Source organism: Esox lucius, chromosome 19, assembly GCF_011004845.1.
Source record: "Esox lucius isolate fEsoLuc1 chromosome 19, fEsoLuc1.pri, whole genome shotgun sequence".
Lineage (NCBI taxonomy): Eukaryota > Metazoa > Chordata > Actinopteri > Esociformes > Esocidae > Esox > Esox lucius.
Genome location: NC_047587.1, coordinates 32,623,094 through 32,637,099, shown reverse-complemented (window position 1 = coordinate 32,637,099; position 14,006 = coordinate 32,623,094). Strand labels below are relative to the sequence as shown.

General features: G+C 37.2%; 1 protein-coding gene across 1 annotated transcript; it reads left to right on the top strand.

Moving 5' to 3' along the window:
* Nucleotides 1–939: 939 nt before the first annotated feature.
* On the top strand, nucleotides 940–12,108 carry tnni2a.2 (troponin I type 2a (skeletal, fast), tandem duplicate 2). Its single transcript, XM_010901922.3, has 7 exons — nucleotides 940–1,016; nucleotides 3,080–3,110; nucleotides 3,194–3,236; nucleotides 4,410–4,538; nucleotides 4,738–4,827; nucleotides 11,433–11,609; nucleotides 11,723–12,108. The coding sequence occupies exons 2-7, from the start codon at nucleotides 3,103–3,105 to the stop codon at nucleotides 11,816–11,818; spliced, it is 543 nt and encodes a 180-aa protein (XP_010900224.1). The 5' UTR covers nucleotides 940–1,016; nucleotides 3,080–3,102; the 3' UTR covers nucleotides 11,819–12,108.
* The last annotated feature ends 1,898 nt before the right edge of the window (nucleotides 12,109–14,006 follow it).

The window sequence follows — 14,006 nt, the reverse complement described above, 5'->3', positions numbered from 1 at the left end:
CTCTAGAAGGGTTTCCACTGATTTATGATCTGACTGACAGATAACATGTGACCTGACTAGGATTAAACCTTCAGTGATAAAAAGCACGCACTGTGCTAAGAAGCTAGGTTAATTTCATGTAGCTTTGTCATAGGAACAGCATTGGAGTTGGGAAACAGAGTGCTCTTTTGCCGGTTGCCTTTCCAATCACTGACTTGGTATGAAAAGATGTTGGCATGTCTTCGATGCAGCTGTGCAAGCTGAAGAAGAAAGCATTTTGTTGGTAAGTGACACGGGCTACAATAATGCCGACTCCCCAAGGCTTTGTGAAATGATTAAATGTAGCATGTGAGAATTAATTAAAAATGCCAGAAAATAGGTAAATATGATTGATGTTTCCAATTTGCACTTAAGATGCTACCAGGTTAGATATTCCATCCATAAAAAAATAAAAATATAAAAACTACCAGTTAAAAAAACACAATGAATCACCTCTGAAATCTTTGTCTATTTTATTTGTCTTTCAGTGATTGATTGGAAAGTGAACTGTCATCAGGCCCTTTGGGCACCAGTCAATCCCAGAGACACGATACCTCCGAGGTAAGACTACTTTCATAGTTTGGCATCCTTTTACGATAAACAACATGGGTGCCAGTTGTACATCTGGCCTTCTCAAAGTATCTTCAGTATGTTTTTTAACGTTCTCCTTTGCTATTGAGTGGCCTGTCTGAGTACTGGCCCTATATGCTACTTATGGATGATGGCATAGGCTTAATAAAATATTTGAAATGAGAACAACGGTCTTGAAGGACAGGTTATTTATATTGGAGTCTATGGAGAGGGGAGGGCACAGAGAATCCCTGTACTGTATTTCATGACCTTGTCAGCCCATTGGTTTGGTCAGTAATCTGCTTCCATAAAGAGAAATGGAGGATTATAGAAAGACATCAGAGAATGCAATATATATCTTCTTAACACTTGAGCTGCCTGCTCAGTCAGTTGGCCATTCTTCAACTAGCCTGTGCTGCTTTCCGAAGGTGAGAACCAATCATTATGTCCGCCACTGAGAAACAGAATTTTTATAGCTGTAATGTACGGTAGCTTTATTATCTTTGCAACAACTTACTTAAGAGTAATTGCAGTATCATAGTGATATCCTTATTAGTATGGAAAATAATATTGTTTCTATTAAGACTTTCACATGTGAAATACATTTAGTTTGTGAATGTATGTGAGAAATGTATTGCATTGTGATTACTCATTTTTTATTTGGGTCTGATTGGCTATAGTTTGAGTGTTTCATATTGACTAGGAGTGAACATTTTTCTTTCACTGTAATTGTAATTGTTTAATAATTTATTATTGTGTTTGGATTGTTGGTTATACTTAGTAATGTAATGTCTGTCACAAAAAAATTACATTATTATCACATTATGTAGACTCAAGTATAGAGATTTCATAATTAAAAAATGTTTAAAGACCATAAATATTTTTTTACATTTGTCACACTTGACAGACATTTTTTAGGTTTTGTTACGTTTGTGTCCTTATTTCTTATCTTTTTGCATAAAGAAATGTGTCTCAAACTGCATTACTCTACCTGGAGTGGTAAATGATGGATAAATGGACTGATGATAGGCTGAAAGAGTACACCGCCACAAGACATACATTTGAAAGCAATCTTCAAATGTTTTTCTTCCTGTCAACAGCATATTTTGGCCATACTTACATAGCCTGTAACAACATTATTGGCATCTCTGATACATTACTGAGTTCCCCATCTGAATGGGTACATAGCACCAAATATTCTATATTGACTCCACTTTGATGCTTTTTCTGAACCACACTAATTTTGCTGCGTTTTGATTTTGGATAGGACTGAAGCACTTGTGTTACTGCACATAGTGAGGATAAGTCTTTGGTGATACACAACCCCACACCAGGAGAAGCTGAGCAGCTGTCACACTAGCTGTTGTACTGTAAATATCAGGGCTGGGTCCATTCAAATCGAAGGCAGTCAAGAAGGGAGTGTGTTACTTTAAAGTTGGTTTATTTGTATTTATATGAACAGGTTTTCCTCTGCCGTTTACTGATATTATTTACTGTCACTGTCATTGAAAATACATGTTGGGATTAATCATTTAAGTTTGACTTGCTTTAATTCAAATTGACCTCAGCTCTGGTTAATACTTCCAAGCCGTTATAGTTAATGTTGCTGTAGCTGTGCTGGTATTTCAAATACAAATGAAAACGTATATCAATTTGAGACGTATGCTTGTCTGCAGGTCTGAAATGTCCTGGCTGAAGGACAGGTGTTTTTAGAACTACACTACTTTCAAACACTTATGCGAGAGTCATGGGTTTGATTTATTCTGAAATAAACAAATCTGAATTGGAATTATTTCACTGGATAGAAAAGGACGTGTGCTAGTAAAGCCATTTATAGGATATGTCATTTTTCTAGGTTATCATTGTGTATGAGACAGTTGAGTGATTTGCCCTGAACAGACCTGATGGAGCACTAGCAGTTATTTTTGAGATGTGGCCTAACATCTTGGTCATCTAAGGGATGTTCTAGAAAGCAATGACAGGACTGGTTTTGGGTTACTGTGACCTCTCGGAAACAAGCCTACCATAACACAGAGCCACTTAAGACAAGTACTGGGCCCAATTTAGATTAACACAACTCAGGATAATGTTCCCATCTCTGGGGTAATGACACACTGTACATAGACCAACATTTGGAGTTGAATATGTTTGAGGGATTTAGAATGTATTATTATCAATTGTCTCAATTACTAAACTAAGCAGGTCCATTGTCAAATCTGGCAGCAAGTCCCCTGTTGGAAGTAATTGGAGACCAATGCCAGATTAATAATAACACAAAAACTGTGCAAAGTTCTTTTATTCAGTGTGTTAGACAACATTTGACAACTGTATAACATTGTTCATGAATATGAACCTACATAATGGTAAAAGTATTATTGTCTACTGATTGGTTTAGTTGATTAAGGATACCAGGGTTGTTTATAATATGATGGCTATTGTAAATACTGTACCTATTTCATGAATTGTGATCGTGTTTTTTGTTCATTTCTAGGAAGGGAGGATATTACAGCCAAGATGTCTGAGTATGTATGGGCTAATATATTTATTTATTTATGAGTTTTTAGATGCTTTTTCTAAATGTAACTTTCTTTCCCTGGGCTAACAGCAAGAAAGGCAACGTGTCCTCAAGCCGCAAGCATACACTCAAGGTGAAGAATCATTTTAGCCCTTTTGTGACTCCTTAATTAAAATGTTGTTTTATATTTAGTAAAGCTGTAAAGGATGTACAGGGGGTGGACAAAAGAAATGGAAACGCCAAGGAGAAGGACTTTTACATTGAAGTCAATAAATCACATTACAAATGCAGCTGCAGAGGTCACATTTGGGTGATTGTCAATCAGCAGTACATACATGTCAGCTGAGAAGGAGATCAGACAACAGATTCTTTGATGTTTGAGTTTTCAAAGCAAGATAACAGAGTTCCCAAGTGGCCAAACAGTATGTCCCAAATTGCAGGTAAATCGGTCACAAAAACTGCCAAATGATTAATTGCATCTAATAGAATGGTGGGTAATTTGGAAACCACTTGTAACCAAAGCCAACGCACAAAGAAGCATAACTTGGTGTATGGAGCACAAGATCTGGACCCCTGAGAAATGGAAAAGTTATATGGTCTGATGTGTCATCTTTCACCCTATTTCTTATATCCTTATGGGTTTATGTCTGGAGAAAGCCAAAGGATGCCTTCAGCCCACCTATGTCTGCTGCCAACTGTTAATCCTGGTGGGGGATCCGTAATGGTACTGGCAGCCATCTCATGGGAGTTAATGAGTCAGATGATTTCTCTGCATGGTATAACTGCCATGAAATATGAGGCCATTTTACAGGACCAGTTACACCCTATGGGTCAAACACTGTTCCCTCATAATGTTCCAATATTCAAGGATGATAAAGCTCCAACACACAGTGATAAACAAGTTCAAGAGATGTTTCATGAACCCCAGAAGAACATCAAACATCTTTCATGGCCTCCCAAATCACCAGATCTGAAAATTCTTTATCAACCTATGGCAAGTTCTAGTATGTAATGTGCCAAGTACATTTCCACCTCCTTCATCCCTCTTTTAAAGAATGGTGATAAACAACTACACACAAATCAGGACTTACACGACAGCATTCCAAGAAGAACTGGGGCTGTTCCTAAGGCATAGTGTGGCCTCACGTCTTATTGCTGAAGGTCCATGATATTAATATATTGTTAGGTGTTTCCATTATTTTGTCCAACACCTGTATGAAAAATACTTTCTGTGCTCTAAAAAAGCAATACCAAGAAATTGAGATAATGGTCAATTGTCTTACCGACTGTCATAATTTTTCTCCAGAGTTGCATGCTGGCAGTTGCTAAGGACTGGCTCGAAGCTGAAGCAATAGAGAAAGTTAAAGAGAGGGAGAAATACATGGAAGAGAACTGCCCTCCTTTGGAACTACCGCATTCCAAAGATGAATTAATGGTAAGACACACAGATTTTGAGATATTCGCAAACAAAATGAATAGATATCATACCTTTTCTTCTGTCCATTTTCTTGACCTACAGTATACCTACTTGATACAGTGTGTTTTTTTAATCTGCCTCTGTCAATGTCATACTCATTAAGTTATGTGACATACGTATTACAGTAACAATTTCCTTTCTTGTGTTCTTTCATTAGGAACTTTGCAAACAGATGTACGACAAAATCAATACGATTGATGAGGAGAGATATAACCTAGAATACAAAGCGGGCATGGTTTGTAATGAGGTAAGCAACCTATGTCCCTTGGATTTATTCTCTCTCTCTCTCTCTCTCTCCCTCTCTCTGAGTTTTGAGTGAGGAACAGAAGCATTCAATTTGCAGCGGTCTCTTCATTTAACCCTTCTGTTCCTCACTCAAAACTTTCCTTTTCGACTTTTTTGGAAAGGAAAGCAAAAGGTGCAGTGGTCTCTTATTTTTTTCCGGAGCAGTATATATATATATACAATTCCTGTCAAAAGTTTGGAAGACATCAAAACTATTTAATTTCATATATGGAATCATGTAGTAAGCAATATATGTTTCTTCAGTAGCCACACTTTGCCTTGATGACAGCTTTTCACTTGACATTCTCTCAAAGAGCTTCATGAGGTAGTCACCTGGAATGCTATTCCCACAGCCTTGAAGGAGTTCCCACATATGTTAAGCACTTATTGGCAGCTTTTCCTTCACTCTGTGCTCCAACTCATTCCGAACCATCTCAGTTGGGTTGTCTGATCATCTGATGCAGCACTCCTATGGAGTTAGCTTTCTGCCAAAAGGTTAAGCATACGTATTGTTGGTATTGTAAGAAAATCCATCCATTAATGTATATGATCGTAAAAAAGTAATTCACAAAACGTGAAACATACGTGTGAAATTAGATCTGTGAACGTACAAACAGCCTGTCACGATGACGGACACGAATCTAGTTTTACAATTAAAAAATACAGCATCACAATCTGGACTTTTGGCAGTTTCATCTCATCCTCCCAAAAAACTTAACTGAAACTTTGCTAATATAACAAGCAGAGGCAGTGTGACCAACAGGAAATCAGGGAAACTGGAAATAGGTATCCTGCAAGATTTCAATTTAAAGGTCTCGTCTTTCTTCATGCATGCATAGTGAATGCTGATTTTCATGTGCTTAACTGCTCTTTGTGCATAGGTTTCATGTGTAATACAAATAACTCAAACTTATAGAAATTGTATTATTGTGTAAGCCTACACACTTGTTGTGGTCCCAAATACTCAAACAGCGTTGCTTTATGGGTCTTAGTTTTTCCCCCTTGGTTGTTACTGTAAAATGAGAATTTGTTTAAATACTTAAAAACTAATACGAAATGTTAAGCAATTACTACAGAAGTTCCAGGCCACATACAGCCATCATAAATAGTATAGTCAGAATTAACACAGCAATTAAATAGCACATGCCAGACTAATATTTGAAGAATATCTTGACCTAAATCACTTCATTATATTTTGCAGCTCAGGAGGATATTCTAGGCCAGAGGTGTCAAACCGGTTCCACGGAGGGCCGAGTGTCTGCAGGTTTTTGCTCTCTCCTTGTACTTGATTGGTTAATTAGGTCACTGATTGGTTAGTTTCTACCCTCACCTGGTTGTGTAGGTATGACCTAGGAACCAATTTATATGAAAAACCAAAAACCTGCAGACACTCGGCCCTTTGTGGAACCGGTTTGACACCTGTGTTCTAGGCAATGGTATACTGTGTCCTTGTCATTTTAACACAAGTATTTTTACCTAACGCCTAAATGCTTGATAGCCTACTGGTGTAATGTTGTTAAGCAGCCTTAAAAAAAACAGTTATGGACTTTTATTTTGAACATGATATCTGAATGGCGATGCTATGGTTAAACACTGGGCTAGGGGTCCAACTTGTAGTTGCTAGCTTTACATTTTCGAAGAGCTACATTCAGGTCTTATCTTTGCAGATGCCAGATTACTGACAAAAGTTTGTATGTAGAAAAACGATTTGTAAACAAATAAATGGCGACGTAAAGTAAGAATTTTACTTTTTTTACATCTGACCTTATTTACAATCATACTATTTTACGAATATATATTCTTATGATCCTAACAATACATATGCTTAACCTTTTGACAGATATCTAACTCCATACACTCCATCACTCTCCTTCTTGGTCAAATAGCCCTTAAACAGACTCAAGTAGTGTTTTGGGTCATTGTCCTGCTGAAAAACAAATAATAGTCCCATAGAAGCAAACCAGGTGGGATGGTGTAATGCGGCAGAATGATGTGGTAGCCATGCTTCACGGTGGGAACCACACGTGGGGATCATTCAAATGTTTGACCGGTACTATACACAAACACACAGTGCCTTGCAAATGTATTCAAACCTCGGCCCAAAACTCTAATTTTACTGAATTACAAATTTGGGTTGAGGCAAGTACTTGGCTCGGATTATTGTCACTGAAAACCAGACATTCTCATGCCAAACACTCAACTGAACAACTTCTGTCATTAAAGATATGGGTGGGAGTGTTTATTGAGGCTGCTGCTTCGATTGGATTCTCAGAGAAGCTCTCACACACATTTGCCTTCACTAACACCCATTCATGTCTCAGTGCTAAACCCAATCCATTTCTTGCTCCAAAAACATTTTCTGTTCATCAGAATCATTTGAAAAGCTAGCGATCAAGCTAGTTATATTTTCCATTGACTTTGCTGCAATATTGTACTGAAAGTTGTTTTTGGTGTCAGTTTGAGTAGATGTAATATTGTTTTTTAAATGTTAAGACATGTTTTGCAAGCTGACATTAACGCGGTTGTAATGTGCAAGGAGAAGCAAGAATTGCTTTGTTTTCATTGTGTGCACAAAGTAAAACATTTGCCAGGTTGTATAACATGCTAGCTGTGCAGCCCCCTGACCACCAATGGTCTGATAACGTGCCTGATAAATATTACACATCTTGCAATGTACATTATTTATTACCAGCAAACACTGAAGCTGCGATCCCTACTTAATCAGACATGCACGCGCAGTGGACTTTAATACTTTCTCAAGGTTCAGCTATTTGCCGGACCGTTTATGAGGAGCCGGCCAAGAAGAGCAAATGTCTCTTACCGAGTGCCTGATAGACTGACTGACTACTCATTGTTAAATAGCATAGTGGTTTGTAATGCAGACTGTCATGTAGTCAACCGGAATTTGATCCTCGCCACAGACAAAACAAATTTGGCATTATGATTTTTTCAGGATAGTCTAAAACTTTGAGGGCAACCAGCTTCAGTAGCTACATTAGAGTACTGTACGCCTAAAGTAAATCTGTTTGTGGGTTAATTTGCGACTACGAAGATATGATTCTGGATTTTGATTTACCTTGCGTAGTCCACATTGAGTAGTGGTTAGATATTCAACTGTTATTATTTTCATCATAGCCACTGTATAGCTATTAGCTAACCATCTACTGTGATCTCTTTCTGCAGGCAGGCCAGTTTAGCACCCAGACTCTTTTACTACGGAGCCATGTTGTTGTAATACGTGCAGAATGTGGTTTGGCATTGTCTTGCTGAAATAAGCAAGGCCTTCCCTGAAAAAGACGTTGTCTGGATGGCAGCATATTTTGCTCCAAAACCAGTATATATTGTTCAGCATTAATGATGTGAAAGTCACCCATGCCATGTGGGGGAATCTACTCCACTGCACTAATGCACCCCCATACCATCACAGATGCTGGCTTTTGAACTGTGCGCTGATAACAAGCCTGATGGTTCCTCTCCTCTTTTGTCCGGAGGATGCGGCGTCCATGAATCCCAAAAATTATTTCGTTAATTTTGATTTGTCAGACCACAGGACAGTTTTCCACTTCACCTCATTCCATCTTAATTGAGTTTGGGCCCAGAAAAGGCAACAGTGGTTCTGGATCTTGTTTTTATGGTTTCTTTCTTTGCATGGTTAAGTTATAACTTGCATTTGTGGATGCCGCAATGTACAGTACTTTGTTCACAGGCAATGGTTTTCGGAAGTGTTCCTGAGCTCATGAAATGATGACCACTCCAGAGTTTTTAATGCAGTGCCGCATTTAATGAGGGCCCAAAGATCAAGGCCACCCGATATTGGTTTTTGGCCTTGTCAATTGAATAGCGATTTCTCCAGATACTCTGAATCTTTTAATTATATTGTGTACTGTAGATGATGAGATCCCCAATCTAAGTAATTTTACATTGCGAAACTTATTCTTAAATTGTTGCACTATTTGACTGTGCAGTCTTTTGCAGTGTCTTGAACCCTTCCCCATCTTTACTTCTGAAAGAATCATCCTCTCTGGGAGGCTTTTTTTATACCCGATCATGTTACTGATTTGTTGCCGATGAACCCAATTAGATGTTGGTTTTTTTCAGACTTTTTCAGACTTTTGTTGACCCTGTCCCAACTTTTTTGAAATGTTTTGCTGGCCTCAAATTTAAAGTGGGCATAGATTTTTCAAGAAACAAAATGTATCAGTTTCAACATTTGATACATTTTGTTTGTACCATTTTATATTGAATATAAGGTTCAAATGATTTGCCCATCATTGCATTGTGCTTTTCTTTACATTTTACAGAGTGTCCCAACTTTTTTGGAAACAGGTTTGTAATTCAATAATATGAGAGATTGATCAGGGGTTTGAATACTTTTGCAAGGCACTCTATATTTACACAATTTATATTTCTATAAATACCCTCCACGTCCTTTTTAAGAGTCCATGCATCATTTAATAATCATAACTCAATGTCCTGTGCAGTCAGAATCAATTATCTGGTGTGGGTCCGCAATCCTAAGGAGGTTCAGTAATGAACTATAGTGAAGTACTATATTGGAGGAGAAGCGATGGAAGATTCTATGATATTTCACAAAGCCATCTTACGTTATTGAAGAAAAAAAATTGTCAGCTGCTGGTGTGCTCATCTGATTGAATGTAGCATCTTGGAGATTTTGATGTACATACTAATTTCAAATGGCAGTTGCTTTAAGGGGAGTGAAAAGCTTGTTAGGAACAAGGTGGTTCAAAATTAGGTATCACAAAAAATATTAATATTTCTTTGTTTCTTGAGCAGCTAGAACAGCGCTTTTGGTGTGACTTGCCATCTTAAAGTGTCCACAGTTGTGACCTATATGTAATTAAATACTGCTGTGTTTTTCTGCTGTTTAAACATACATTTTTTGTTAAATGGCCATTTGGTGTATTTTATGTGCTTAGAAATTCTCTTCAGTGATGCCTACATTTCTTTCACTGATTTTGTGATCTATCATAGCATCCCCTTCTTAAATTGATTATTTATAATGGGCATTCTCTTGAATTGATAATGTTTTTGAAAACTTTTCTAATAGAGAATGGCAACATTGTCTTTTAAAACATAGAACCATAGCCCATTTTGTTGTTTATTCATTTTATTTTACCTTTAACTAACTTGGCAAAAGGCCATTGAGAAACAATGTTTTGTTATAGGACATGTCTATTTTGCAAGAGAGTCATGTCCTATAAGACAGCAACAATCAGTACAACACTACAAAATGTAAATTGCAATGCAATCCATAACATACAATATGTGGTCTCGACTAAATGATTGTCTTGACAAATTTCTGTCTCGAACCAAACCCAGTGGAAAACCTTTGCCATAAACAATATAGTTAGTCCTTTCTTGCTCCATCCATCAACCAATTATCCTTTCTGGGGTGCAGTATTTATTTTCAATCCGAATGTACACAACCGGTCATAGTTTTGGGGTCACTTAGAAATGTCCTTGTTTTTTAAAGAAAAGTAATACTGAAATTGATTAGAAATACATGACAACTGTTGTATATGACAATTGTAGCTGGAAACAGATGATATTTAATGGAATATCTAAATTTTGTGTTTGCTAATCCAAGTTTTTAATTTTAAAAGGCTAAGTGATCATTTGAAAACCCTTCTATTGTGCTGATTAAAGAAGCAACACAATTGGCCTTCTTTAGAATAGTAGAGTATTTAGAGCCTCATCAATGGAGGCTCAAAATGACCAGAAACAAAGAACTTTCTTCTGAAAATTGTCAGTCTATTCTTCTTCTGAGAAATAGTATTGTTCTGAGAAATCTAAAATTGCCAATAAACTAAGGATCTCATACAACGCTGTGTACTACTCCCTTCACAAAACAGACTCAAACCATAATAGAAAGAGGACTGGGAGGCCCCAGTGCACATCTGAGCAAGAGGACATTAAATACATTAGTGTATCTAGTTTAATAAAAACAGACAGCTCACATGTCCTCAACTGGCAGCTCCTTCAAATACAATAGTACCCGCAAAACACCGCCCGTAACGGGAACTGTGAACCTGGCCTTTTAGGATTGTATCCTAATTTGTTGGTGGCCCATATTTGGCGCTGCCATCAGCAACTTCTGATCATTAATTCAGAAATGGAACCTTTTCCAGTCCAATTAGTAGATTCATTTTCGAGACATTAACTTTGGATTTACTCACTGCAGCTTTAAATCTATGGATTTTAACCTATTTGCGATGGTGAGTCAAATTAATGCAATATGCCACAGTCTACCTAAGATGTGCCAAGATAAAACCTCAAAACCTTTAAATGAAGAACCACAGTATACATTTTCAGTTAAATATTGGTTTACTTAGTATTTCTTTTTGATAAAACATTTTTTCAACATTATATGTGAGGTGTGATTGTTGCTGAACAATTGATGTGTTATTTGGGCAGGTACTGCTGTCTTGGCATGTCAGAATTTTCTGAGTAATTGCAAGGATTAAATTATTGTTACTTTAAAATATATAGATAAATGTTTGAACAACTAAATCCCTGATGTTCCTGTTTCAAACTTCCACTCACTAGGTTATTGACCTGAACATAAAAATTGTTGATCTGAGAGGCAAGTTCAAGAAGCCAGCTCTGAAGAAAGTGCGTATGTCTGCTGATGCTATGCTCCAGGCCCTGTTGGGTTCCAAACACAAGGTGACCATGGATCTGAGAGCCAACCTGAAGCAAGTGAAGAAAGATGAGAAGAAAGAGGTGGGCATCATCTGATCATTACACACACAAAATAAGTACAGCATCTGGAGATATGTTAACACTGAATGAATATTCTAACATTCATTCTTTTGTCATGCTTTTTGCTTTTAAAGGATAAGGATTTGCGAGACGTCGGTGACTGGCGTAAGAACATTGATGACAAGGCCGGCATGGATGGCAGAAAGAAAATGTTTCAAGGAGATAATTAGATAAATGGGCAGGGTTTTTCTAATGGGCATGACCGCTTTTCTGCAATGTCTTACTGTCAACCATATATCGATACCTATTACAGCCGATATTGTAACACGTCAGTGTTTCTTTTTAGAAACAAAGTGAAAGACTCAGTGTAAGTAAGAAGGCCTTATCAGGATGTGTGTAATGGTCTGATAGCTGGTTTATTGCGGTGCTCCCTATAGACAAGGTCATAGCAGAGTCAGAGAGATGTATGCAAATGATTTGTAAAAGTAGCAAAGTTTTCTAATAAATTGTCTTACGGAAATCAATCTTAACTTATTATTTCAATGTTCATACCTGATACGGAAAGGCAGCTTAAATGCAAAATCCTGCTAGTGCTATCCTTTAATGTTACTTTTTACGGTGGTTCTTTCCTGTAATGTTACTTTTTACAGTGGTTCTATCCTGTAATGTTACTTTTTATAGTGGTTCCAGATTGTAATATTCTAAAAAATCTACTCCACATTTCCAAAGTTAAAGAGAAATTATATAACCTTATCCAAACAATAAAAAGAGTAAGGATTGTATTGTTAGCCTTCACTGCCTAGAGATAATATTTGTTGGATGGCTGTAATTTACAGCTCTGTCCGTTTTGTTGACAGTCACTAATAGACATCAGTTATTGAGGCTTGTATACATTACACTGCATTTTCCAAGAAGAATCAAAGAAGACTCCAGGCACTCCATCATTTTGTTTTGTAAACATTCAGATATCGATCGCTCAAGATGCCACCTTCCGAGAAAGTGTGCAGCATATTTTCAATAGATATGCAACTGTGAAGGTTGAAACTGTATGTTGCTCGATTCTCCCGCGACTGATGGCCACAATCCTGAATGGTACATCTCGAAAATGCCAGTGTAAATTCAAACACTATGGAAATGAGAGTTAATTTTATTCTCTCTCGTGTTGTGAACAGGTCCACAAACCGTCTCAGACCTTTAAATCCCCTCATGACCCCTTAAGACATTGAAAAGACATTATAGTGTATTTTTAGCATTACAAATCAAATGTATTTTATAAAGGCCTTTTTACATCAGCAGTTTTCACAAAGTGCTTTTACAGACACCCAGACTGAAACCCCAAAGAGCATGCAACAACAGAGTTGTGTATGGTTTTCAGAGCTCTGAGGTTTTCCTCTTTTTACCTGGGCTTTGTTCCTTTCAAAAACTTTTTGTATCCTGACAATCTCCCCAGTCTGCCAGTGACAAGCATACACATAACATGATGCTGTCACCGCAGTATTTGAAGATACAATTAATTTATTAATTAAAAACTTTGTCATACAAGCCTGTTATTTGGAGCGAATGGAACATGCTGTTGTTGTATTTTCAAATATTGCGGTGAATAATCTTTTTAAGCAAATGAAAAATTGGGTACAGCTATTTTTTTTGCAATTGTGAATAATTTTTCATTGAAGCTGAAATCAAGGTGAGTTACTTCTTGTTCGTATGGCATCACAAATTTCAGGAAACACTAAATATTTAAAGGGTCACTGTGTAGAATCCTGCCTCTCAATAATAACATGACTTGTCTCCTCCCTGTTTTCCCTTACCTTACAAGGCCAGAATAGTATTAGTTGTCCAGGGTAGTTTAGGTGGGAAGGATTGTACTGCGAGCATCTAAAGCAAGTTTAAGGAGATTACAAGTCAATACAAACTGATTGAAGAATAGCAAGAAATTGTAAATGGGTAATATGTCAGTCACTCAGATTAATTTTGTCGAAATATGTTATTTGAAATGTAAAACATTAACTGCAGACCTCTACTGGTCATTTTTGCTTGTTTTTAAAGTAGTTGCCCTTTCAAGTTATCAGTTTTTTACAAATGTAACACATTCACTAAATAATTGTGTGTTTTCAGATTCAAATGTTTGTTCCTGTCTATAGTTTGCATCTGGTGTGGAGTCACACCAGGTTTCACACTCATGGCCTCCTGTATGTGTGTGCTAAATCTTAATATTGCTGCCTGATTTCCCAAGTCGAACATATGGTAGAGAATATTTAACTTTTTTCTGTCATTGCCTATTATTGAAGCCAGTTTTATCAACCACAATGAACATACATTTCTATCTGGAGTAAAGAGGTCTCCCTGTCAACTACTGTGGACCTAGACCATCACAGTTTTTCCTCCCTTTAACAATTGAAGCTCACAGCTTATACACAT